Source organism: Lonchura striata, chromosome 37 (assembly GCF_046129695.1).
Source record: "Lonchura striata isolate bLonStr1 chromosome 37, bLonStr1.mat, whole genome shotgun sequence".
Taxonomy (NCBI): Eukaryota; Metazoa; Chordata; class Aves; order Passeriformes; family Estrildidae; genus Lonchura; species Lonchura striata.
In genome coordinates, this window is record NC_134639.1 from 67,973 (window position 1) to 91,093 (window position 23,121).

Genomic DNA, 23,121 nt, shown 5'->3' on the forward strand with positions numbered 1-23,121 from the left:
ATGAGGGGAGAGGGCGGGGCTTGGGGTGATTGACAGTGGGTGAAAGAGGAGAGGGCGGGGCTTGGGGTGATTGACAGTGGGGGAATGGGGAGAGGGCAGGGCTTGGGGTGATTGACAGTGGGTAAAAGGGGAGAGGGCGGGGCTTGGGGTGATTGACAGTGGGTAAATGGGGAGAGGGCGGGGCTTGGGGTGATTGACAGTGAATGAGGGGAGAGGGCGGGGCTTGGGGTGATTGACAGTGGGTAAATGGGGAGAGGGCGGGGCTTGGGGTGATTGACAGTGGGTAAATGGGGAGAGGGCGGGGCTTGGGATGATTGACAGCGGGGGAAAGGGGAGAGGGCGGGGCTTGGGGTGATTGACAGTGGGGGAAAGGGGAGAGGGCGGGGCTTGGGGTGATTGACAGTGGGTGCATGGGGAGAGGGCGGGGCTTGGCGTGATTGACAGTGGGTGAGTGGGGTGGGGGCGGGGCTTGGGCATTGAGAGACATATTGTGGGCGGGGCTTGTGATGGGGTGGAGATTGAGGCAGGGGCGGGGCTTGGGGGTGACTGACAGCAGCACAGGGTGGGGCAGATCCTGTGGGTGGGACTTGGGGATGATTGACAGCAGCTACAAAGGGCGCGGCTGATCGCGTGGGCGTGGCTTAGATGGGTGTGGCAGCTGTGGGCGTGGCTTAGAGCCCTATAGTGACCAATGCGAGGCCTGGAAGGGGGCGGGGCCATACCTGGGTGGGCGTGGCTGTGGTGGGCGTGGCCACGCTGACCCCGCCCCGCCCACAGGAGCAGGGGGAGGAGCCAGCGGGGCCCCTGCAGAAGACGCCGATCATCCTGGCCAAGCCCCCGGCCGAGCGGGTGAGCTGAGGGGGGCGTGGCCGCCATCTAAGGGGGCGTGGCCACTCCCCACCCGGCGCGGCCACGCCCCGTGACGTCATTTCCCATTTCCGGGCAGCAGCAGCCGCCTCCCCCCGCCCCCAAGGCGGGGCCGGCGCAAGCCCCGCCCCCTCCCGCGCCGGCCCCGCCCATCGTGCTGATGAAAGCGCGGGGGGAGGAGGGGCGCGCGGGGGGCGGGGCCTCGGCCGCCGCGGGGGAGGGGCCTCCGCAGGCCCCGCCCACCGAGAGGGAGGGGCCTCGGCCCACCCAGCCTGTCTATCAACTGCACAGCCGCGGCCTGGCCCCGCCCGCCGCGCTGGACCGTGAGTGGGCGGGGCTAAAGGGGATTGGCTGGAGGGGAGGGGCGGGGCTTGAGGGGGCGTGGCTAAAGGGGACCTGGATGGGATTGGATGGAGGAGGGGGCGTGGCTTGAGGAGGGCGGGGATTGGTTGGAGGAGAGGGGCGTGGCTTGAGGAGGGCGGGGATTGGCTGGAGGAGGGCGGGGATTGGCTGGAGGAGAGGGGCGTGGCTTGAGGAGGGCGGGGATTGGATGGAGCAGGGGGCATGGCTTGAGGAGGGCGGGATTGGATGGAAGGGCGGGGCGTGGCTTGAGGAGGGCAGGGATTGGCTGGAGATGGGGGCGTGGCTTCAGGAGGGCGGGGATTGGCTGGAAGGGAGGGGCGTGGCCTGAGGAGGGTGGGGATTGGCTGGAGCAGGGGGCGTGGTTTCAGGAGGGCGGGGATTGGCTGGAGGAGGGGGCGTGGCTTGAGGAGGGCTGGGATTGGCTGGAGGGGAGGGGGCGTGGCTTGAGGAGGGAAGGGATTGGCTGGAGGGGAGGGGGCGGGGCCTGAGGAGGGCGGGGATTGGCTGGAGGAGGGGGCGTGGTTTGAGGAGGGCGGGGATTGGCTGGAGGAGAGGGGCGGGGCTTGAGGGGGTGGGGCTAAAGGGGGGGCTTGAGGGGATTGGCTGGAGGAGGGGGCGTGGTTTGAGGAGGGCGGGGATTGGCTGGAAGGGAGGGGCGTGGCTTGAGGAGGGTGGGGATTGGCTGGAAGGGAGGGGTGTGGCTTGAGGAGGGTGGGGATTGGCTGAAGGAGGGGGCGTGGCTGGAGGGGGCGTGGCTAAAGGGGGCCTGGATGGGATTGGATGGAGGAGGGGGCGTGGCTTGAGGCGGGCGGGGATTGGCTGGAGGAGGGCAGGGATTGGCTGGAGGGAGGGGCGTGGCTTCAGGAAGGCGGGGATTGGCTGGAGGAGGGGGCGTGGCTCGAGGAGGGCGGGGATTGGATGGAGGAGAGGGGCGTGGCTTGAGGAGGGCGGAGATTGGCTGAAGGGGGGCGTGGCTAAAGGGGGATTGGATTGAGGAGGGGGCGTGGCTTGAGGAGGGCGGGGATTGGCTGGAGGACAGGGGCGTGGCTTGAGGGGGTGTGGCCAGTGCGGTTGTGGGCGTGGCTATGGATGGGTGTGGTCGCTGTGGGCGGGGCTAAAGGTGATTGGCTGGGAATGGGCGGGGCTTGGTCTGTGGGTGTGGCCGTGATTGGGTGTGGTCATTGTGGGTGTGGTCGCTGTGGGCGGGGCTAAAGGACGAGAGCCAAGGGGATTGGGCGGACAAAAGGGGCGGGGTTTTGCATAATTAACGCTGGGGGCGGGGTTTTTTCGGCGCGTGGGCGTGTCCCCAAAGTGGGCGTGTCCCTCCCTGGCCCCTCCCCCGCAGCGGCGCAGGCCCAGGCCCGGCTGGCGGCGCCCGAGAAGATGAAAACCAGTATCAAACTGGTGGACGAGCAGATGAACTGGTGCGACAGCGCCCTGGAGGTGGGGGCGGGGCCGGGGCGGGGGGGGCGTGGCCTGGGGGGGCGGGGCCGGGCGGCTCCCAGTAACTCCCAGTGGCTCCCAGTTCCTGCTGGAGCAGACGGACGTGCTGGTGGTGGGGGCGCTGGGGCTGCAGGGCACCGGCAAGTCCACGGTGATGTCGCTGCTGGCCGGGAACCAGCCCGAGGAGGACCCGCGGTACTGGGAGCACTGGTTTATACTGGGAGGGGCTGGGGAGGGGTTAAAGGGGGGTTTGGGGTTACTGGTTTATACTGGGAGGGGATGGGAAAGGGTTAAAGGGGGTTTTGGGTTACTGGTTTGTACTGGGAGGGGTGGGGGAAGGGTTAAAATGGGGTTTGGGGTTACTGGTTTATACTGGGAGGGGTTAAAGGGGGTTTGGGGTTACTGGTTTGTACTGGGAGGGGATTGGGAGGTACTGGGAGGGGCTGGGAAAGGGTTAAAATGGGGTTTGGGGTCACTGGTTTATACTGGTTTGTACTGGGAGGGGATTGGGGTGAACTGGGATGGGTTTCGGGGCCAGTGGGGTGGGTTACTGATTTATACTGGTTATACTGGTTTTTACTGGTCCGTACTGGTCCGTACTGGTCCATACTGGTTTATACTGGTCCATACTGGTTTTTACTGGTCCATACTGGTTTTCACTGGTTTATACTGGTCCGTACTGGTCCGTACTGGTCCATACTGGTCCGTACTGGTCCATACTGGTCCATACTGGTCCATACTGGTTTTCACTGGTCCATACTGGTCCATACTGGTCCGTACTGGTCCATACTGGTCCATACTGGTTTTCACTGGTCCATACTGGTCTTCACTGGTCCATACTGGTTTTTACTGGTCCATACTGGTCCATACTGGTTTTCACTGGTCCATACTGGTTTTCACTGGTTTATACTGGTCCATACTGGTCCGTACTGGTCCGTACTGGTCCATACTGGTCCGTACTGGTCCATACTGGTCCATACTGGTTTTCACTGGTCCATACTGGTCTTCACTGGTCCATACTGGTTTTTACTGGTCCGTACTGGTCCATACTGGTTTTCACTGGTCCATACTGGTCCATACTGGTCCATACTGGTCCGTACTGGTCCATACTGGTCCATACTGGTCCATACTGGTCCATACTGGTCCATACTGGTCCGTACTGGTCCGTACTGGTCCGTACTGGTTTTCACTGGTCCATACTGGTCCGTACTGGTCCGTACTGGTCCATACTGGTCCATACTGGTCCATACTGGTCCGAACTGGTCCCGCAGCTCGTTCGTGTTCCGGCCGCAGCCGCCGGAGCTCCGCGAGCGCGGCGGGGCCCAGACCGGCGGCATCGACCTCTTCGTCACCCAGGAGCGCGTGCTCTTCCTGGACACCCAGGTAATTAACGCTAATTAGCGCTAATTAATATTCATTACCTCCCAGCTCCCCCCATCAACCAGTATCTGGGATTAACTGCCGTTAATTAGCGCTAATGTTTGTGAAAATGATGATTATTAGCACGAATGTTGTTCGAAATTAGCCCGAAAGTTGATTAGTTGTGCTTAATTAACTTTGTGTCGTTAACAGTGTTGCAGTAATTATAATAATAGATTGCAGTAGATCTTAATCGCCATAATCACAGTTGCCATAATTATCTCCATTACTGTAATAAGCCAAATGATTTAATTTACTTTAATTAAATAAGTATTGTAGTTACCATATCTAACCTAATTACCATAACCAGGCAAATTACCATAATCAAGTTAATTACCAGAATTACTCCAATTACCAGAATTGCCCCAATTATTCAATTTGCCACACGTAGCCTCATCACCATAATCACCTTAATTACCCCAATCGATGTAATTACCACATTTATAGCCTAATTACCGTATTTACCCCAATGATTCAATTTACCGTAATTACCCAATTACCCTACTTACTCTAATTAACATAATTACCCCAATTACTGTAATTACCCCATTTACCGTAATTACCCAATCGCCATCTTCAGCTTAATTACCATGATCACCCTAATTACTGTAATTACCCCAGTTGCTATTAATTGCTCCAATTACCGTAATTACCATCTTCGGCCTAATTACCATAATTACCCCATTTACCGTAAATACCCCAATTGCTGTTAATTGCTCCAATTACCGTAATTACCATCTTCGCCCTAATTACCATAATTGCCCCATTTACCATAATTACCCTAATTACCATCTTCGACCTAATTACCATAATTACCCCATTTATCGTAATTACCCCAATTGCCATTAATTGCTCCAATTACCATAATTACCATCTTCGGCCTAATTACCATAATTGCCCCATTTACCGTAAATACCCTAATTACCATCTTTGACCTAATTACCATAATTGCCCCATTTACCGTAATTACCCCAATTGCCGTTAATTGCTCCAATTACCGTAATTACCATCTTCGGCCTAATTACCATAATTGCCCCATTTACCGTAAATACCCTAATTACCATCTTTGACCTAATTAACATAATTACCCCATTTACCGTAAATACCCTAATTACTGTAATCACCCCAATTACCATAATTACCCTACCTACCGCCACTCCCCTAATTACCCGACCCCCCCCCTTTCCCCGCCCCCTCATTACCATACCGGGAGGGATGGGCGTGGCCTCACAGGCCACGCCCCTCTTGGCCACGCCCCCAGCCCATCCTCAGCCCCGCCCACCTGGATCACCTGATCAACAACGACCGGAAGCTTCCGCCGGAGTTCGCGCTGCCCCACGCCTACGTGGAGACGCAGGTGAGGGCGGGGTCTTGGTATGCTAATGAGGCGCTGGATATGCAGATTATGCTAATGAGCAGCCCCGCGCAGTCGTTGCAGATCGCCGCCTTCCTGTTCACCGTGTGCCACGTGGTGCTGCTGGTGCAGGATTGGTTCACCGACCTGGGGCTCTACAGGTGAGACCCAAAGGGCCCCAGAGTGACCCAAAATGAGCCAAAATGAGCCCAAAAGTGACCCCAGAGTGACCCCAGAGTGACCCCAGAACTGAGCCAAAAATGAGCCAAAACGAGCCCAAAAGTGACCCCAGAGTGACCCCAGAACTGAGCCAAGAGTGACCTCAAAGTGACCCCAGAACTGATACAAAGGTGACCCAGAAATGACCCAAAATTATCCCAAAACTGACCCTAAAATGACCCCAGAACTGACCCCAAAATTATCCCAAAACTGACCCTAAATTGACCCAAAAACTGACCCCAAAGTGACCCCAAAACTGGTCCAAAAATGACCCTGAAATGACCCTAAAGTGACCCAGAAATGACCCAAAATGACCCCAAAGTGACCCCAGAACTGACCCAAGAGTGACCCAAAATGACCCCAAAACTGACCCAAAAGTGACCCCAAAATTGACCCTAAATTGACCCAAAATGACCCCAAAGTGACCCCAAAACTGGTCCAAAAATGACCCTGAAATGACCCTAAAGTGACCCAGAAATGACCCAAAATGACCCCAAAAGTGACCCCAAAAGTGACCCAAAAAGTGACCCTAAAGTGACCCCAGAACTGACCCAAAACTGACCCCAAAGTGACCCCAGAACTGACCCCAAAATGACCCAAAATGAGCCCAAAACTGACCTCAAAGTGACCCCAAAACTGCCCAAAAATGACCCTAAAGTGACCCTAAATTGCCCCAAACCGCCCCAAAACTGCCCCAAAGCGCCCCACAAGCGCCCCACAAGTGCCCCAAACTGCCCCACAAGTGCCCCAAACTGCCCCACAAGTGCCCCAAAGTGCCCCAAACTGCCCCAAACTGCCCCAAAGCGCCCCACAAGTGCCCCAAAGTGCCCCAAACTGCCCCACAAGTGCCCCAAACTGCCCCAAAGTGCCCCAAACTGCCCCACAAGTGCCCCAAACTGCCCCAAAGTGCCCCAAACTGCCCCAAACCACCCCACAAGTGCCCCACAAGCGCCCCACAACCACCCCAAAGTGCCCCACAAGCGCCCCAAAACTGCCCCAAATTGCCCCACAAGTGCCCCACAAGTGCCCCAAACCGCCCCACAAGTGCCCCAAACTGCCCCACAACCACCCCAAAGTGCCCCACAAGTGCCCCAAACCGCCCCACAAGTGCCCCACAAGTGCCCCATAACTGCCCCACAGGTTCCTGCAGACGGCCGAGATGGTGAAGCCACCGACGCCGTCGCCGAGCCACGAGTCGAGCGGGGCCGGAGCCGAGGAGCCCTCGGAGTATTACCCGCACCTGGGTGAGACCCACGGATCCTGACCCACAGATCTGACCCACACCTGGGTGAGACCCACGGATCTGACCCATAGATCCTGCCCCATGGATCTGATCTGAGCCCCATAGATCCTGACCCACGGATCTGACCCATGGATCCTGACCCATAGATCCTGACCCACACCTGGGTGAGACCCATAGATCCTGACCCATAGATCCTGACCCACGGATCTGACCCATAGATCCTGACCTGACCCATAGATCTGACCCATAGATCTGACCCACGGATCTGACCCACACTTGGGTGAGACCCACGGATCTGACCCACAGATCCTGACCTGACCCATAGATCCTGACCCATAGATCTGACCCACACCTGGGTGAGACCCACAGATCCTGACCTGCCCCATAGATCCTGACCCATAGATCTGGCCCACAGATCTGCCCCATAGTTCCTGACCCTCCCCAGGTCTGCCAGGTGTGCCCAGGTGAATTCTCTCCACCCCAAACTAAAAATGGCTCCAGGATTTTGGGGTTTTTTAGGGGATTTTTGGGTTTTTTGGGGTGGAATTGGGGTTTTTTAGGGGCTGCCAGGTGTGCCAGGTGTGCCCAGGTGTGCCCAGGTGAATTCTCTCCACCCCAAACTAAAAACAGCCCCAGGATTTTGGGATTTTTGGGTGTTTTTTTAGGGGTTTTTTGGGGTGGAATTGGGGTTACCAGGTGTGCCAGGTGTGCCCAGGTGTGCCAGGTGTGCCCAGATCAGTTCTCTCCACCCCAAACTAAAAACAGCCTCAGGATTTTGGGATTTTTGGGTGTTTTTTAGGGGATTTTTGGGGTTTTTGGGGTGGAATTGGGGTTACCAGGTGTGCCCAGGTGTGCCAGGTGTGCCCAGATCAGTTCTCTCCACCCCAGGCTAAAAACAGCCCCAGGATTTTGGGATTTTTGGGTGTTTTTTAGGGGATTTTTGGGTTTTTTTGGGGTGGAATTGGGGTTACCAGGTGTGCCAGGTGTGCCCAGGTGTGCCAGGTGTGCCAGGTGTGCCAGGTGTGCCCCTGCCCGCAGTGTTCGTGCAGACCCGCGCGCCCCCCGAGTCGTTCTCGCCGCGGCGCGTGGGGCAGATGCAGCGAGTGCTCGGGCGCCTGATGGCGCACTCGCGCCTCAAGTACCGCGGTACGGGGATTTGGGGGATTTTGGGGAAATTTGGGGATTTTGGGGATTTGGGGGATTTGGGGGATTTTGGGGAAATTTGGGGGGATTTGGGGAAATTTGGGGAAATTTGGGGGATTTGGGGAAATTTGGGGAAATTTGGGGGAATTTGGGGAAATTTGGGGAAATTTGGGGGATTTGGGGAAATTTGGGGAAATTTGGGGAAATTTGGGGAGATTTGGGGAAATTTGGGGAAATTTGGGGGATTTTGGGGGGATTTGGGGGATTTTGGGGAAATTTGGGGGGATTTGGGGGGATTTGGGGGATTTTGGGGGGATTTGGGGAAATTTGGGGAAATTTGGGGATTTTGGGGGGGGATTTTGGGGGGATTTGGGGGGATTTTGGGGGGATTTGGGGGATTTGGGGGAAATTTGGGGGATTTGGGGGATTTGGGGGGATTTTGGGGGAATTTGGGGAAATTTGGGGGATTTCGGGGGGATTTGGGGGGATTTGGGGGATTTTGGGGGATTTTGGGGAAATTTGGGGGAAATTTGGGGGATTTTGGGGGGGATTTTGGGGGATTTGGGGAAATTTGGGGAAATTTGGGGATTTTCGGGGATTTTGGGGGATTTTGGGGGGATTTGGGGGATTTTGGGGGGATTTGGGGGATTTTGGGGGGATTTTGGGGAAATTTGGGGGATTTGGGGGGATTTTGGGGGGGATTTGGGGGGATTTGGGGGAAATTTGGGGAAATTTGGGGGGATTTGGGGGATTTGGGGGGATTTGGGGGAAATTTGGGGGATTTCGGGGGGGATTTGGGGGATTTTGGGGGATTTGGGGAAATTTGGGGGATTTTGGGGGGATTTGGGGGTTTTCGGGGATTTTGGGGGGATTTGAGGGGATTTGGGGGGATTTGGGGGGATTTGGGGGGATTTGGGGGGGATTTGGGGGGATTTTGGAAAATTTGGGGGGGATTTGGGGGATTTTGGGGGATTTTGGGGAAATTTGGGGAAATTTGGGGGGATTTGGGGGGGATTTTGGGGGATTTGGGGGGATTTTGGGGGATTTGGGGAAATTTGGGGATTTTCGGGGATTTTGGGGGATTTTGGGGGGATTTTGGGGGGGATTTGCGGGATTTTGGGGGGATTTTGGGGGGATTTGGGGAAATTTGGGGGGATTTGGGGGGATTTTGGGGGGATTTTGGGGGATTGGGGTGGATTTGGGGGGATTTTGGGGAGATTTTTGCTGATTTTGGTGGTGATTTTGGGGTAATTTTGGGGGTGATTTTGGGATAATTTCGGAATGATTTTGGGATAATTTCAGGATGATTTTGGGATTATTTCAGGATGATTTTGGGGGTGATTTTGGGCGATTTTTAGGGTGATTTTGGGGGCGATTTTTGAGGTGATTTGGGGTGATTTTGGGATAATTTCGGGATGATTTCGGGGTAATTTCAGGATGATTTCGGGATAATTTTGGGATAATTTCAGGATGATTTTGGGATAATTTCAGGATAATTTCGGGATAATTTCAGGATGATTTTGGGGTAATTTTGGGGTGATTTTGGGATAATTTCGGGATAATTTCAGGATAAATTCAGGATGATTTTGGGATAATTTCGGGATAATTTCAGGATAATTTCAGGATGATTTTGGGATAATTTCAGGATAATTTCAGGATGATTTTGGGATAATTTCAGGATAATTTCAGGATGATTTTGGGATAATTTCGGGATAATTTCAGGATAATTTCAGGATAATTTCAGGATGATTTCGGGGTAATTTCAGGATGATTTTGGGATAATTTCAGGATAATTTCAGGATAATTTCGGGATAATTTCAGGATAATTTTGGGATAATTTTGGGGTGATTTTGGGATAATTTCAGGATGATTTTGGGATAATTTCGGGATAATTTCGGGATAATTTCGGGATAATTTCAGGATGATTTCAGGATAATTTCGGGATAATTTCAGGATGATTTCGGGATAATTTCAGGATGATTTCAGGATAATTTCGGGATAATTTCGGGATAATTTTGGGGTGATTTTGGCCCCCCAGGCTCGCTGTCCATGCGGGAGCTCCTCCCCTCCCCCCCGGGCCCCCCCCCGAGCCCGAGGTGAATCTGTTCCTGCTGCCGCCCCTGGAGGAGGAGCCCGAGGACGCCCTGCCCCGAGGTGAGACCAGTGCGGACCAGTACGGACCAGTACGGACCAGTACGGACCAGTGCGGGTCCCCAGAGACAGCCCCTGGGCACCCTGGGCCCCTTCCCAGTACATCCCAGTATGGCCCAGTACAACGCAGTACACCCCAGTTCCCTCTGAACCCATCCCAGACCCCCCAAACCTCCTCCCAGTACATCCCAGTACAGCCCAGTACATCCCAGTATGGCCCAGTACATCCCAGTATGGCCCAGTACAGCCCAGTATGGCCCAGTCCCCTCCGAACCCACCCCAGACCCCCCAAACCTCCTCCCAGTCCATCCCAGTACAGCCCAGTACATCCCAGTACATCCCAGTCCATCCCAGTATGGCCCAGTATATCCCAGTACACCCTAATCCCCCCCAAACCCCCTCCCAGTACAGCCCAGTACATCCCAGTCCCCTCTGAACCCACTCCAGACCCCCCCAAACCTCCTCCCAGTCCATCCCAGTATGGCCCAGTATATCCCAGTACAGCCTAATTCCCCCCAAACCCCCTCCCAGTCCATCCCAGTCCATCCCAGTACATCCCAGTATGGCCCAGTCCCCTCTGAACCCACCCCAGATCCCCCAAACCTCCTCCCAGTCCATCCCAGTCCATCCCAGTATGGCCCAGTACACCCCAGTACAACCCAGTACAGCCCAGTCCCCTCTGAACCCACCCCAGACCCCTCAAACCTCCTCCCAGTCCATCCCAGTACAGCCCAGTCCGGTCTAAACCCATCCCAGACCCCCCAAACCTCCTCCCAGTCCATCCCAGTCCATCCCAGTATGGCCCAGTACATCCCAGTATGGCCCAGTCCCCTCTGAACCCATCCCAGACCCCCCAAACCCACTCCCAGTACATCCCAGTCCATCCCAGTATGGCCCACTATATCCCAGTACAGCCTAATCCCCCCCAAACCCCCTCCTAGTCCATCCCAGTACATCCCAGTACATCCCAGTATGGCCCAGTACATCCCAGTACACCCCAGTCCCCTCTGAACCCACCCCAGACCCCCCAAACCTCCTCCCAGTCCATCCCAGTACATCCCAGTATGGCCCAGTATATCCCAGTCCCCTCTGAACCCACCCCAGACCCCCCCCAAACCCACTCCCAGTCCATCCCAGTATGGCCCAGTCCATCCCGGTGCTCCCCAAACCCCGTCCCAGTCCAAACCAGTATAAACCAGTTCAAACCAGTATAAACCAGTCCAAACCAGTCCAAACCAGTATAAACCAGTATATCCCAGTCCATCCCAGTCTACCCCAATCCCCTCCAAACCCACCCCAGCCCCCTCAAACCCCCTCCCAGTCCATTCCAGTCCATCCCAGTACGTCCCAGTCCCTCCCCGTGCTCCCCAAACCCCCTCCCAGTCCAAACCCAGTATAAACCCGTCCCTCCCAGTTTATCCCAGTACAAACCAGTACGAACCCCGCAGGTGGGGGAGGGGCGCTGTTCCCGGCCCTGCCCCCGTTCCGCGGCCGGGGGGGGCTGGGGGGGCTCCTGGCCCGGCTGCGGGGGAGGGTCCTGGCGGCCGCGCGCTCCCAGTTATCCCACAGCCTGCTGACCGAGCGCAACTGGTGAGACTGGTTTATACTGGGAGGGCTTCGGGGGGGACTGGGAGGGGCTGGGAAAGGGTTAAAGGGGGTTTGGGGCACTGGTTTATACTGGGAGGGGTTGGGAAAGGGTTAAAAGGGGATTTGGGGTAACTGGTTTATACTGGGAGGGGACTGGGAGGGGTTGGGAAAGGGTTAAAGGGGGTTTGGGGGTACTGGTTTATACTGGGAGGGACTGGGAAAGGGTTAAATGGGGTTTTGGGGTTACTGGTTTATACTGGGAGGGACTGGGAGGAGTTTGGGGGTGACTGGGAGGAACTGGGAGAGGGTTAAATGGAGATTTCGGGTTACTGGTTTATACTGGGAGGGACTGGGAGGGGACTGTGAGCAACTGGGAAGGGATTGGGAGGGACTGGTTTATACTGGGAGGGGACTGGGGGGAACTGGGAGGGGATTGGGAAAGGGTTAAAGGGGGATTCGGGGTTACTGGTTTATACTGGGAGGGGATTTGGGGTTACTGGTTTATACTGGGAGGGGATTTGGGGGGACTGGTTTATACTGGGAGGGGATTCGGGGTTACTGGTTTATACTGGGAGGGGATTGGAATAAACTGGGAGGGGACTGGGAGCGAACTGGGGGGAACTGGGAGGGTGCTCATTACCTGTACCAGTCCGTACTGGTTTATACTGGTCCGTACTGGTTTATACTGGTATATACTGGTTTATACTGGTCCATACTGGTGCAGGTTCCACTACGCCGCCCGCATTTGGGACGGGGTGAAGAAATCCTCAGCCCTGGCTGAGTACGGCCGCTTACTGGGATAAACTGGGAGCACTGGGAGCCTCGTGCTGCTCTTCATTAACGACCCCCCTCGTTAATTAATGACGCCTAATTACCCTCGCCGAGGTTTCCTTATCTCCTTTCCCCTCACGGCTCTGAGGCGGCTCCCCCCGCGCTAATAAACAGCCCAAAGCGCCTTTTCTTTGTCTTAATTAGCGCCAAGTCGTGATTAATTGCCTTTCCCTAAGGATTAATGAAGCTTAATTACCCTGGCGGAGGTTTAATTATTTCCTTTCCCCTCACGGCTTCCCGCGCTTGGAAAAAGGCGGGAAAAACTCCGCTGGGAGGACGCGCGGGTAGAGCGCGCCCCGCGCATGCGCGCAGCCAATGGGCGCGCGCTATGGAGCCCCAGAGTCGCGCGGAGCAGAGCGGCCCGGGAGGGCGCGCTGAGGCGACTTCCGGTGCGGCGCTGAGGCGACTTCCGGTGCGGCGCTGAGGCGGCTTCCGGTGCCGCTCTGAGGGGACTTCCGGCGCGGCCCTCATGGCGGAGATCCCGTTCGCCCGGGTGGTGTCGGTGACCAGCGCGGACCCGGTGGGTCCCGGGGAGGTTCGGGAGGAGCCGGGCTGGGCTCGGCGGTACCGGGGCTCGGTTCTGAGGGTTCGGTGCGTCCGCAGCGGCACCCGGCGGAGAATCTGCTGCGGCCCGAGGATGGCGGGAAGTGGAGGGGAGCGGCGGCGGGCGAGAAACAGCTGAGCGTGGTGCTGGAGGTGGGGCTGGGGGTAACTGGGAGGGACTGGGAGGGACTGGGAGGGGAGTGGGATAAAGTGGGAGGGGACTGGGTTAACTGGGAGGGACTGGGAGAGGAGTGGGATAAACTGGGAGGGGACTGGGATGAACTGGGAGGGACTGGGAGAGGACTGGGATGAACTGGGAGGGACTGGGAGAGGAGTGGGATAAACTGGGAGGAAACTGGGATGAACTGGGACTGGGATGAACTATGAACTGGGAGGGACTGGGATAAACTGGGAGGGACTGGCGGGGACTGGGAGTAACTGGGAAGGGACTGGGAGAGGAGTGGGATAAACTGGGAGGGGACTGGGATAAACTGGGAGGGACTGGCGGGGACTGGGAGGGGATTGAGGGGGACTGGGATGGACTGGGACAAACTGGGAGGGGATTGGGATGAACTGGGAAGGGATTAGGAAGGACTGGGATAGACTGGGAAGGGATTGGGAGGGACTGGGATGAACTGGGGTGGACTGGGAGGGGATTGAGAGGGACTGGGATAAACTGGGAGGGGATTGGGGGGGACTGGGATAAATTGGAAGAGGGTTTGGGGGGATTGGGAGGGACTGGGATAGACTGGGAGTAACTGGGATACACTTGGAGAGGATTGGAATGGACTGGGAGAGACTGGGATGGACTGGGAGGGCATCGAGGGGAACTGGGATAAACTGGGAGGGGATTAAGATGGACTGGGATAAACTGGGATGGACTGGGAAGGGACTGGGGGTGACTGAGAGGGGGTTTGGGGGCACTGGGAGGGGACTGGGGGTTACTGGGATGTAGTGGGAGGGGACTGGGACAAACTGGGACCAACTGGGAGGGCAGTGGGGCTGAACTGGGATAATCTGGGACAAACTGGGAGGGACTGGGATGAACTGGGAGGGACTGGGAGGGACTGGGAGGGAACTGGGAGGGACTGGCGGGGACTGGGAGGGAACTGGGAGGGACTGGGATAAACTGGGAGGGACTGGGAGGGAACTGGGAGGCTCCTCCTGAGTGGGGCAGAAATGGTCTGCACTGGTTCATACTGCTCCGTACTGGTTTATACTGGTTTGTACTGGTCTGTACTGGTTCATACTGCTCTGTACTGGTTTGTACTGGTTTATCCTGGTCTGTACTGGTTTATACTGGTTTATACTGGTGGCTCCCCCAGCTGGGTGACACCCGCCCCATTCACTCCCTGCACGTCGGCAACGACGGCGCCGCCTTCGTGGAGGTGCTGCTGGGCTCCTCGGCCGGGGGCGACTTCCAGGTGAGCCCGTGGGCACCTGGGCACACCTGGGCACCCAAACACACTCCTGGGCACAGCGAGAAACACACCTGAGCACACCTGGGCACCCAAAAACACACCTGGGCACACCTGGGCACCCAAACACACACCTGGGCACAGCTAAAAACACACCTGGGCACACCTGGGCACCCAAACACACACCTGGGCGCAGCGAGAAACACACCTGGGCACCCAAAAACACACCTGGGCACCCAAACACACACCTGGGCACAGCTAAAAACACACCTGGGCACACCTGGGCACCCAAACACACACCTGGGCACAGCTAAAAATACACCTGGGCACCCAAAAACACACCTGGGCACACCTGGGGTGCCCAAAAATACACCTGGGGCACCTGGGCACACCTGGGCACCCAAACACACACCTGGGCACAGCTAAAAACACACCTGGGCACCCAAACACACACCTGGGCACAGCTAAAAACACACCTGGGCACAGCTGGGGCACCCAAAAACACACCTGGGCACAGCTAAAAACACATCTGGGCACACCTGGGACACCCAAACACACAGCTGGGCACACCGGGGGCACCCAAAAATACACCTGGGCACACCTGGGGTGCCCAAAAATACACCTGGGGCACCTGGGCACACCTGGGACACCCAAACACACACCTGGGGCACCTGGGCTCATCTGGGCACCCAAAAACACAGCTGGGCACAGCTAAAAACACACCTGGGCACAGCTGGGGCACCCAAAAACACACCTGGGGCACCTGGGCACAACTAAAAACACACCTGGGCACACCCGGGCACCCAAAAACACACCTGGGGCACCTGGGCACACCTGGGACACCAAAACACACATCTGGGCACAGCTAAAAACACACCTGGGCACCCAAAAACACACCTGGGCACACCTGGGGGTACCTGGGCACACCTAAACCTTACCTGGGCACAGGTGGGTGCACACCTGGGGGTACCTGGGCACACCTAAACCATACCTGGGCACACCTGGGGGTACCTGGGCACACCTGAGCCTTACCTGTGCCCGCAGGTGCTGCTGCCCAGCGCGGCGCTGATGTCGCCCAGCGAGAGCCGGGCGGGGGCGGGGCCGGGCCGGGTGCGGCTCTTCGGGCCCGAGGCGCTGGTCAAGCGTCCGGCCACGCCCACGGCCAGGTGGGACCGGCTGCAGGTGGTGCTGAGCCAGCCCTACTGCCAGGTGAGCGCACCTGGGCGGGCAGGGGGCTCCTGGGGCTCACCTGGGGGGACTGGGAGGGCACCTGGAGGGGCAGGGGGCACCTGGGGCGCACCTGGGGGGGGCAGGGCGCACCTGGGGCTCACCTGGAGGGGTCAGAGCGCACCTGGGCGGGGCAAGGGGCACCTGGAGCTCACCTGGAGGGGTCAGAGCGCACCTGGGGGGGGCAGAGCGCACCTGGGCGGGGCAAGGGGCACCTGGAGCTCACCTGGGGGGGTCAGAGCACACCTGGGTGGGGCAGGGGGCACCTGGGGCGCACCTGGAGGGGTCAGAGCGCACCTGGGGGGGGGCAGGGGGCACCTGGGGCGCACCTGGGGGGGGGCAGGGGGCACCTGGGGCGCACCTGGGGCGGGCAGGGGGCACCTGGGGCGGGCAGGGGGCACCTGGGGGGGGCAGGGGGCACCTGGGGCTCACCTGGAGGGGGCAGGGGGCACCTGGGGCTCACCTGGGGGGGCTGAGAGGGCACCTGAGGGGGGCAGGGGACACCTGGAGCTCACCTGAGGGGGTCAGAGCACACCTGGGGGGGGCAGGGGGCACCTGGGGCTCACCTGGGAGGGGCAGAGCACACCTGGGCGGGCAGGGGGCACCTGGGGCTCACCTGGTGGGGTCAGAGCACACCTGAGGGACAGGGAGGGCACCTGGGGAGGGTCAGGGCTCACCTGAGAGGGGGAGGAGCTCACCTGGGGAGGGTCAGGGCTCACCTGGGGAGGGTCAGGGCTCACCTGAGGGGCAGGGAGGGCACCTGGGGGGGGGGCGGTCATGGCTCACCTGGTCAGGGTCACCTGGTCAGGGTCACCTGGTCAGGACTCACCTGGTCAGGGTCACCTGGTCAGGGTCACCTGGTCAGGACTCACCTGTTGGCCCCGCCCCCAGAGCCGCCCCTACGGCCTCGCCTTCATCCGGGTGTTCGCGGCCCCTGAGGAGGGCGAGGAACCGCCCCCGGCCCCGGTGAGTGACCAATGAGTGACCAGAGTGACCACAAGTCACCCTGAGTGACCAGTGAGTGACCAATGAGTGACCACTGACCTACTGAGTGACCAGAGTGACCAATGAGTGACCAGTGAGTGACCAATGAGTGACCATGAGTGATCATGAGTGACCAGTGACCCACTGAGTGACCAGTGAGTGACCCTGAGTGACCACTGACCACTGAGTGACCCTGAGTGACCATGAGTGACCATGAGTGACCAGTGAGTGACCAATGAGTGACCAATGAGTGACCAATGAGTGACCCTGAGTGACCCCGAGTGACCCCCGAGTGACCCCGAGTGACCCTGAGTGACCCCGAGTGACCCCGAGTGACCCCTGACCCCGAGTGACCCCGAGTGACCGCCGTGCCCCTCCCCCAGCGCCGCCGCCTGGGTCCCTTCACGCTGCGCCAGGAGGGGGAGGGGAGCCCCCGGCGCCCCCCCGGGGCCCTGTTCTACCGCCGCCCCTCCCCCACCCCAGGTAAGGCCCTCCCCCATCCCATACAGCCCCTCCCCCTCCCCATACAGCCCCTCCCCCACCCAGATAAGCCCCTCCCCCACCCCAGGTGAGCCCCTTCCCAGGTAAGCCCCTCCCCCTCCCCATACAGCCCCTCCCCCACCCAGATAAGCCCCTCCCCCACCCCAGGTGAGCCCCTTCCCAGGTAAGCCCCTCCCCCTCCCCATACAGCCCCTCCCCCACCCAGATAAGCCCCTCCCCCACCCCAGGTGAGCCCCTTCCCAGGTAAGCCCCTCCCCCTCCCCATACAGCCCCTCCCCCACCCAGATAAGCCCCTCCCCCACCCCAGGTAAGCCCCTCCCCCTCCCAGGTAAGCCCCTCCCCCTCCCCATACAGCCCCTCCCCATTCAGCCCCTCCCCCTCCCCATACAGCCCCTCCCCCACCCAGATAAGCCCCTCCCCCACCCCAGGTGAGCCCCTCCCCTTCCCAGGTAAGCCCCTCCCCCTCCCCATACAGCCCCTCCCCCACCCAGATAAGCCCCTCCCCCACTCCAGGTAAGCCCCTCCCAGGTAAGCCCCTCCCCCTCCCCATACAGCCCCTCCCCCTCCCAGGTAAGCCCCTCCCCATACAGCCCCTCCCCCACCCAGGTAAGCCCCTCCCAGGTAAGCCCCTCCCCCACCCAGGTAAGCCCCTCCCCATACAGCCCCTCCCCATTCAGCCCCTCCCCCTCCCCATACAGCCCCTCCCCCACCCAGGTAAGCCCCTCCCCCACCCCTCACGGTCTCCCCTCCCCCCCCAGCCCCCGCCCAGGCCCCCCCCGGGCCCAGCTACGCCTCGGCCGCGCTGCAGGGCAGCAGTGACGTCACACAGGTGAGGCGCACCTGGGCACACCTGGGGGACCCCGAAATGCACCTGGGGGACCCCAAAATACACCTGGGCACACCTGGGGAACCCCAAAATACACCTGGGCACACCTGGGGGACCCCGAAATGCACCTGGGCACACCTGGGGAACCCCAAAATACACCTGGGGGACCCCAAAATACACCTGGGCACACCTGGGGGACCTGAAAAACACACCTGGGCACACCTGGGGGACCCCGAAATGCACCTGGGGGACCTCAAAATACACCTGGGCACACCTGGGGGACCCCAAAATACACCTGGGGGACCCCAAAATACACCTGGGCACACCTGGGGGGCTCCAAACCTTCCCTTGGGCACTCCTGGGGGACCCCGAAATGCACCTGGGTATACCTGGGGAACCTGAAAAACACACCTGGGCACACCTGGGGAACCCCAAAATACACGTGGAGGACCCCAAAATACACCTGGGCACACCTGGGGGGCTCCAAACCTCACCTGAGCACACCTGGGGAACCCAAAATCTCACCTGGGACCCCAAAACTCCCTGAAATCACACCTGAGACCCCCAAACCCCACCTGGGACCCTCCAAACCCCACCTGGGACCCCCCAAACCCCACCTGGAACCCCCAAACCCCACCTGGAACCCCCAAACCCCACCTGGGGCCCCCAAACCCCCACCTGGGCCCCCCAAACCCCACCTGGGACCCCCCAAACCCCACCTGGGCCCCCCAAACCCCACCTGGGACCCCAAATCCCACCTGGGACCCTCCAAACCCAACCTGGGACCCCCAAACCCCACCTGGGCCCCCCCAACCCTACCTGGGGATTTCCAAACGACACCTGGGACCCCCCAAGCCCCACCTGGGCCCCCCCAAACCCCACCTGGGCCCCCCCAAACCCCACCTGGGACCCTCCAAACCCCACCTGGGCCCCCCCAAATCCCACCTGGGCCCCCCCAAATCCCCCCTGGGCCCCCCCAAACCCCACCTGGGAACCCCCAAATCCCACCTGGGCCCCCCCAAACCCCACCTGGGACCCCCCAAACCTTACCTGAACACCCCCCCCCCCATTTTTTTTTCTCCCACAGCCCCCCAAGCGCCGCCCCCCCCTCCCCCACCCCCCCCTCCCCCACCAACGGCACCACCCCCAAGAAACCCAAAAAAACCCCCCCAAAAAATCTGGGACCCTCCCCAAAAAACCCGGCACCCCCCAAAAACTCGGGAGGACCCTCCCAAAAAAATTCAGCAACCCCCAAAAACCCGGGAGGACCCTCCCAAAAAAACCCGGCACCCCCCAAAAAGCCGGGAGGACCCTCCCCAAAAAATTCGGGACCCCCCAAAAACTCGGGGGGCGCGGTTCTGGGGGGCGTGGTGCTGGCCCTGAGCGGCTTCCAGAACCCTCTGCGGGCTCACCTGCGGGCGGCGGCCGCGGCGCTGGGCGCCGACTACCGGCCCGACTGGACACCTGAGTGCACTCACCTGGTGTAGGTGAACCCCCCCGTCCCCTCTGAGGCCACGCCCCCTGGGCGGGGAGGAGGCCGCGCTCGGGGTTTTTAATTTTGTTTAATTCGTTTTTTGGGGTTTTTTTTGGTGTTACCTGGGCAGGTGCGCGTTCGCCAGGACGCCGAAGGCGGCGCGGGCGCGGCAGCAGGGCGGGGTCGTGGTGGCACCTGGATGGATCTGGGCGTGCCAGAGGGAGGGCAGGAGGATGAGCTGCGGGCCGTGAGTGCACCTGGCGCACCTGGGCACACCTGGGCACACCAGGGATACACCTGGGCACACCTGGGGGCACACCTGGGATACACCTGGCACACCTGGGCACACCTGGGGGCACACCTGAGATACACCAGGCACACCTGGGATACACCTGGGCACACCTGGGCACACCTGAGAGGGATAGAAACACACCTGGGGACACCTGGATGGATCTGGGCGTGCCAGAGGGAGGGCAGGAGGATGAGCTGCGGGCCGTGAGTGCACCTGGCGCACCTGGGACACCTGGGGGCACACCTGGGCACACCTGGGGGCACCTGGGGGCACCTGGATGGATCTGGGCGTGCCAGAGGGAGGGCAGGAGGATGAGCTGCGGGCCGTGAGTGCACCTGGGCACACCTGGGGGCACCTGGGATACACCTGGGCACACCAGGGATACACCTGCACACCTGATATGCACCTGGGCACACCTGGGGGCACACCTGAGACACACCTAGCATACCTGGGCACACCTGGGGGCACACCTGGGTACCTGAAATACACCTCAGAGGAATAGAAACACACCTGGGCACACCTGGGGGGGGATGGGGTCATACCTGGGCACACCTGAGGCATACCTGGGCACACCGAGACACACCTGGGCACACCTGGGTACCTGAAATGCACCTGAGAGGGATAAAAACACGCCTGGGCACACCTGGGTGGGGATGGGATCATACCTGGGCACACCTGAGGCACACCTGGGCACACCTGGGTCCCTGAAATACACCTGAGAGGGTTAAAAACACACCTGGGGGTGGATAGGATCACACCTGGGCACAGCTGAGATACACCTGGCACACCTGGGCACACCTGGGTGGGGATGGGATCACACCTGGGCATTTACCTGGGCACATTTCGGGGCACCTGTGGGGGAAACACACACCTGGGGACACGCCCCGATAGGCCACGCCCACCTGGGGGACACACCCATCCAGGCCACGCCCCTTTGGCCACACCCAGAGGATTTTTGTGGCCACGCCCACCTGGGAGGGGCTGGGTGAGGCCACGCCCCCCGGTGGGCGTGGCTCAGCGCCGCCCCGCCCCCAGGTACCTGCTGGACGGCCCCGCCTCCTCCAGCAGCGAGGGGGAGGGGCCTGAGGAAGCCCCGCCCCCCGCCCAGGACGGGAAAGGGGCGGGGCCGGCGCACCTGGACACACCTGGGACCACGCCCCCCGAGTCAGCTGACAGCGACGGCCAATCAGAAGAGTGAGTCCGGGCTGAGGGGCGGGGCCACGCGGGGAGTGGGTGTGGCCATTCCTGCGGTGGGCGGGGCCACAAGGGGGCGTGGCTGTGTCTGAGGTGGGCGTGGCCTCACCTGAATGGGGCGTGGCCACACATGGAGTGGGCGTGGTCTCAACTGAATGGGGCGTGGCCTCACCTGAATAATTTGAGGTCACACCTGAGGTGGGCGTGGCCTCACCTGGAACATTTTGGGTCACACATGAGGTGGGTGTGGCCTCACCTGAGGTGGGCGTGGCCTCACCTGAATCATTTGGGGTCACACCTAAGGTGGGCGTGGTTCCACCTGAATTATGGGTCACACATGAGGTAGGCGTGGCCTCACCTGAGGTGGGCGTGGCCTCACCTGGAACATTTTGGGCCACACCTGAGGTGGGCGTGACCACACATGGAGTGGGCGTGGCCTCACCCGAGGTGGGCGTGGCCTCACCTGAATCATTGGGGGTCACACCTGAGGTGGGCGTGGCCTCACCTGAGGTGGGCGTGGCCCCACCCGAGGTGGGCGTGGCCTCACCTGAATCATTGGGGGTCACACCTGAGGTGGGCGTGGCCTCACCTGAATCATTCGAGGTCATACCTGAGGTGGGTGTGGCCTCACCTGAGGTGGGCGTGGCCCCACCCGAGGTGGGCGTGGCCTCACCTGAATCATTCGGGGTCGCACCTGAGGTGGGTGTGGCCTCACCTGAGGTGGGCGTGGCCTCACCTGAGGTGGGCGTGGCCCCACCCGAGGTGGGCGTGGCCTCACCTGTCCCCTCCCCCAGCTCGGACCCCTACGGCGGCTCCACCGAGGAGAACAGCGAGGACGAGGAGGGGGAGGAGCCCATCCCCCCCCTGCCCGGTGCGTGCCCCTCCCCCGCCCTGCCCCTCCCCCTCCCCAGGCTCTGACCACGCCCCCCCCCCCGTTTTTTGGGGGCCCCTCCCCCTCCCGCAGATTTTTTTGAGGACAAAAAGTTCTTTTTGCACGGCGACTTCCCCGCGGGGGAGGGGCGGCAGCTGCGGCGCTTCGTGGTGGCGTTCGGAGGGTGAGACTGGGACGGACTGGTTTGGACTGGGAGGGACTGGGAGGGACTGGGAGGAACTGGGAAAGGGTTAAAGGGGTTTGGGGGGACTGGTTTATACTGGGATAAACTGGGAAAGGTTTAAAGGGGTTTGGGGGGGACTGGTTTATACTGGGACAAACTGGGAAAGGGTTAAAGGGGGGTTGGGGGTCACTGGTTTGTACTGGGATAAACTGGGAAAGGGTTAAAGGGGGGTTGGGGGTCACTGGTTTGTACTGGGAGGGACTGGGAGCTCTCACTGCTCTGTACTGGTTTTTACTGGTCCATACTGGTTTTCACTGGTCTGTACTGGTCCATACTGGTTTTTACTGGTCCATACTGGTTTTTACTGGTCCGTACTGGTCCATACTGGTTTTCACTGGTCCGTACTGGTTTTTACTGGTCCATACTGGTTTTCACTGGTCCGTACTGCTCCTGCAGCTCCCTGGCCGCCTCATTGGACGCCTCGGTGACGCACGTGGTGACATCACAGGACCGCGACCCCGCCCTCCAGGAGGTGTGGCCCCACCCCGGGGGGGGCGTGGCTCCCCAAGCCCCGCCCCCCGGTTTTTAATTAACCCCAAGCTCCGCCCCCTCGGCAGGCGCTGAAGCTCCGCCCCTCGCTGCTCGTGGTGCGTCCCCATTGGCTGCTGCTCTGCGGGCAGCGGCAGCGCCCCCTGCCGGCCCAGCCCTTCCTGGTGACGTCAGCGATGACGTCATCGGCGCCGCTGTGACGTCATCGGCGCGCCCCACCCCCTTCCCCCCGGCCACGCCCCCTTTTCCATTTCGAATAAAGAGAATTTGGGTAGAAATTGATGAATTGGTTAATTAATTAATGAGGGTTAAGGGAGTGGGCGGGGCTTTGAAAGGGTGGGCGTGGCTTCTTAAAGGAGCGTTGCCTCTTAATTAATTAATATAAAAATGGATTTTTGTTAAAGCATTAAAAATAAAATTACGGATAAGGATATTAAA

The 23,121-nt window shown here is 59.8% G+C and overlaps 2 protein-coding genes across 2 annotated transcripts; both read left to right on the forward strand.

Moving 5' to 3' along the window:
* Positions 1 to 940: 940 nt before the first annotated feature.
* Positions 941 to 12,745, forward strand: LOC110481565 (nonsense-mediated mRNA decay factor SMG9; the record flags this gene model as incomplete). Its single annotated transcript, XM_077789780.1, is given in 12 exon segments — positions 941 to 1,190; positions 2,576 to 2,673; positions 2,756 to 2,868; positions 3,945 to 4,056; positions 5,354 to 5,449; positions 5,522 to 5,607; positions 6,806 to 6,909; positions 7,947 to 8,054; positions 10,090 to 10,112; positions 10,115 to 10,214; positions 11,651 to 11,792; positions 12,514 to 12,745. Coding segments are annotated over 12 exon segments (1,311 nt in total), but the record flags the coding sequence as incomplete, so codon positions are not given.
* Positions 12,746 to 12,948: 203 nt separating this feature from the next.
* On the forward strand, positions 12,949 to 22,961 carry LOC116184712 (DNA repair protein XRCC1). The gene is made up of 16 exons (XM_077789781.1): positions 12,949 to 13,009; positions 13,069 to 13,316; positions 14,489 to 14,587; positions 15,626 to 15,790; positions 16,700 to 16,774; positions 17,176 to 17,275; positions 17,785 to 17,806; positions 17,848 to 17,899; positions 18,052 to 18,122; positions 19,207 to 19,602; positions 19,724 to 19,840; positions 20,921 to 21,079; positions 21,874 to 21,950; positions 22,044 to 22,134; positions 22,591 to 22,666; positions 22,752 to 22,961. The coding sequence occupies exons 1-16, from the start codon at positions 12,949 to 12,951 to the stop codon at positions 22,881 to 22,883; spliced, it is 1,941 nt and encodes a 646-aa protein (XP_077645907.1). The 3' UTR covers positions 22,884 to 22,961.
* Positions 22,962 to 23,121: the final 160 nt, after the last annotated feature.

Coding starts and splice junctions, on each gene's coding strand:
- LOC116184712 (XM_077789781.1), top strand. CDS start 12,949: ATGGAGCCCCAGAGTCGCGCGGAGCAGAGCGGCCCGGGAGGGCGCGCT. Junction 13,010..13,068: donor GCGCGCTGAGGCGACTTCCG/GTGCGGCGCTGA, acceptor TGCCGCTCTGAG/GGGACTTCCGGCGCGGCCCT. Junction 15,791..16,699: donor TGAGCCAGCCCTACTGCCAG/GTGAGCGCACCT, acceptor CCCCGCCCCCAG/AGCCGCCCCTACGGCCTCGC.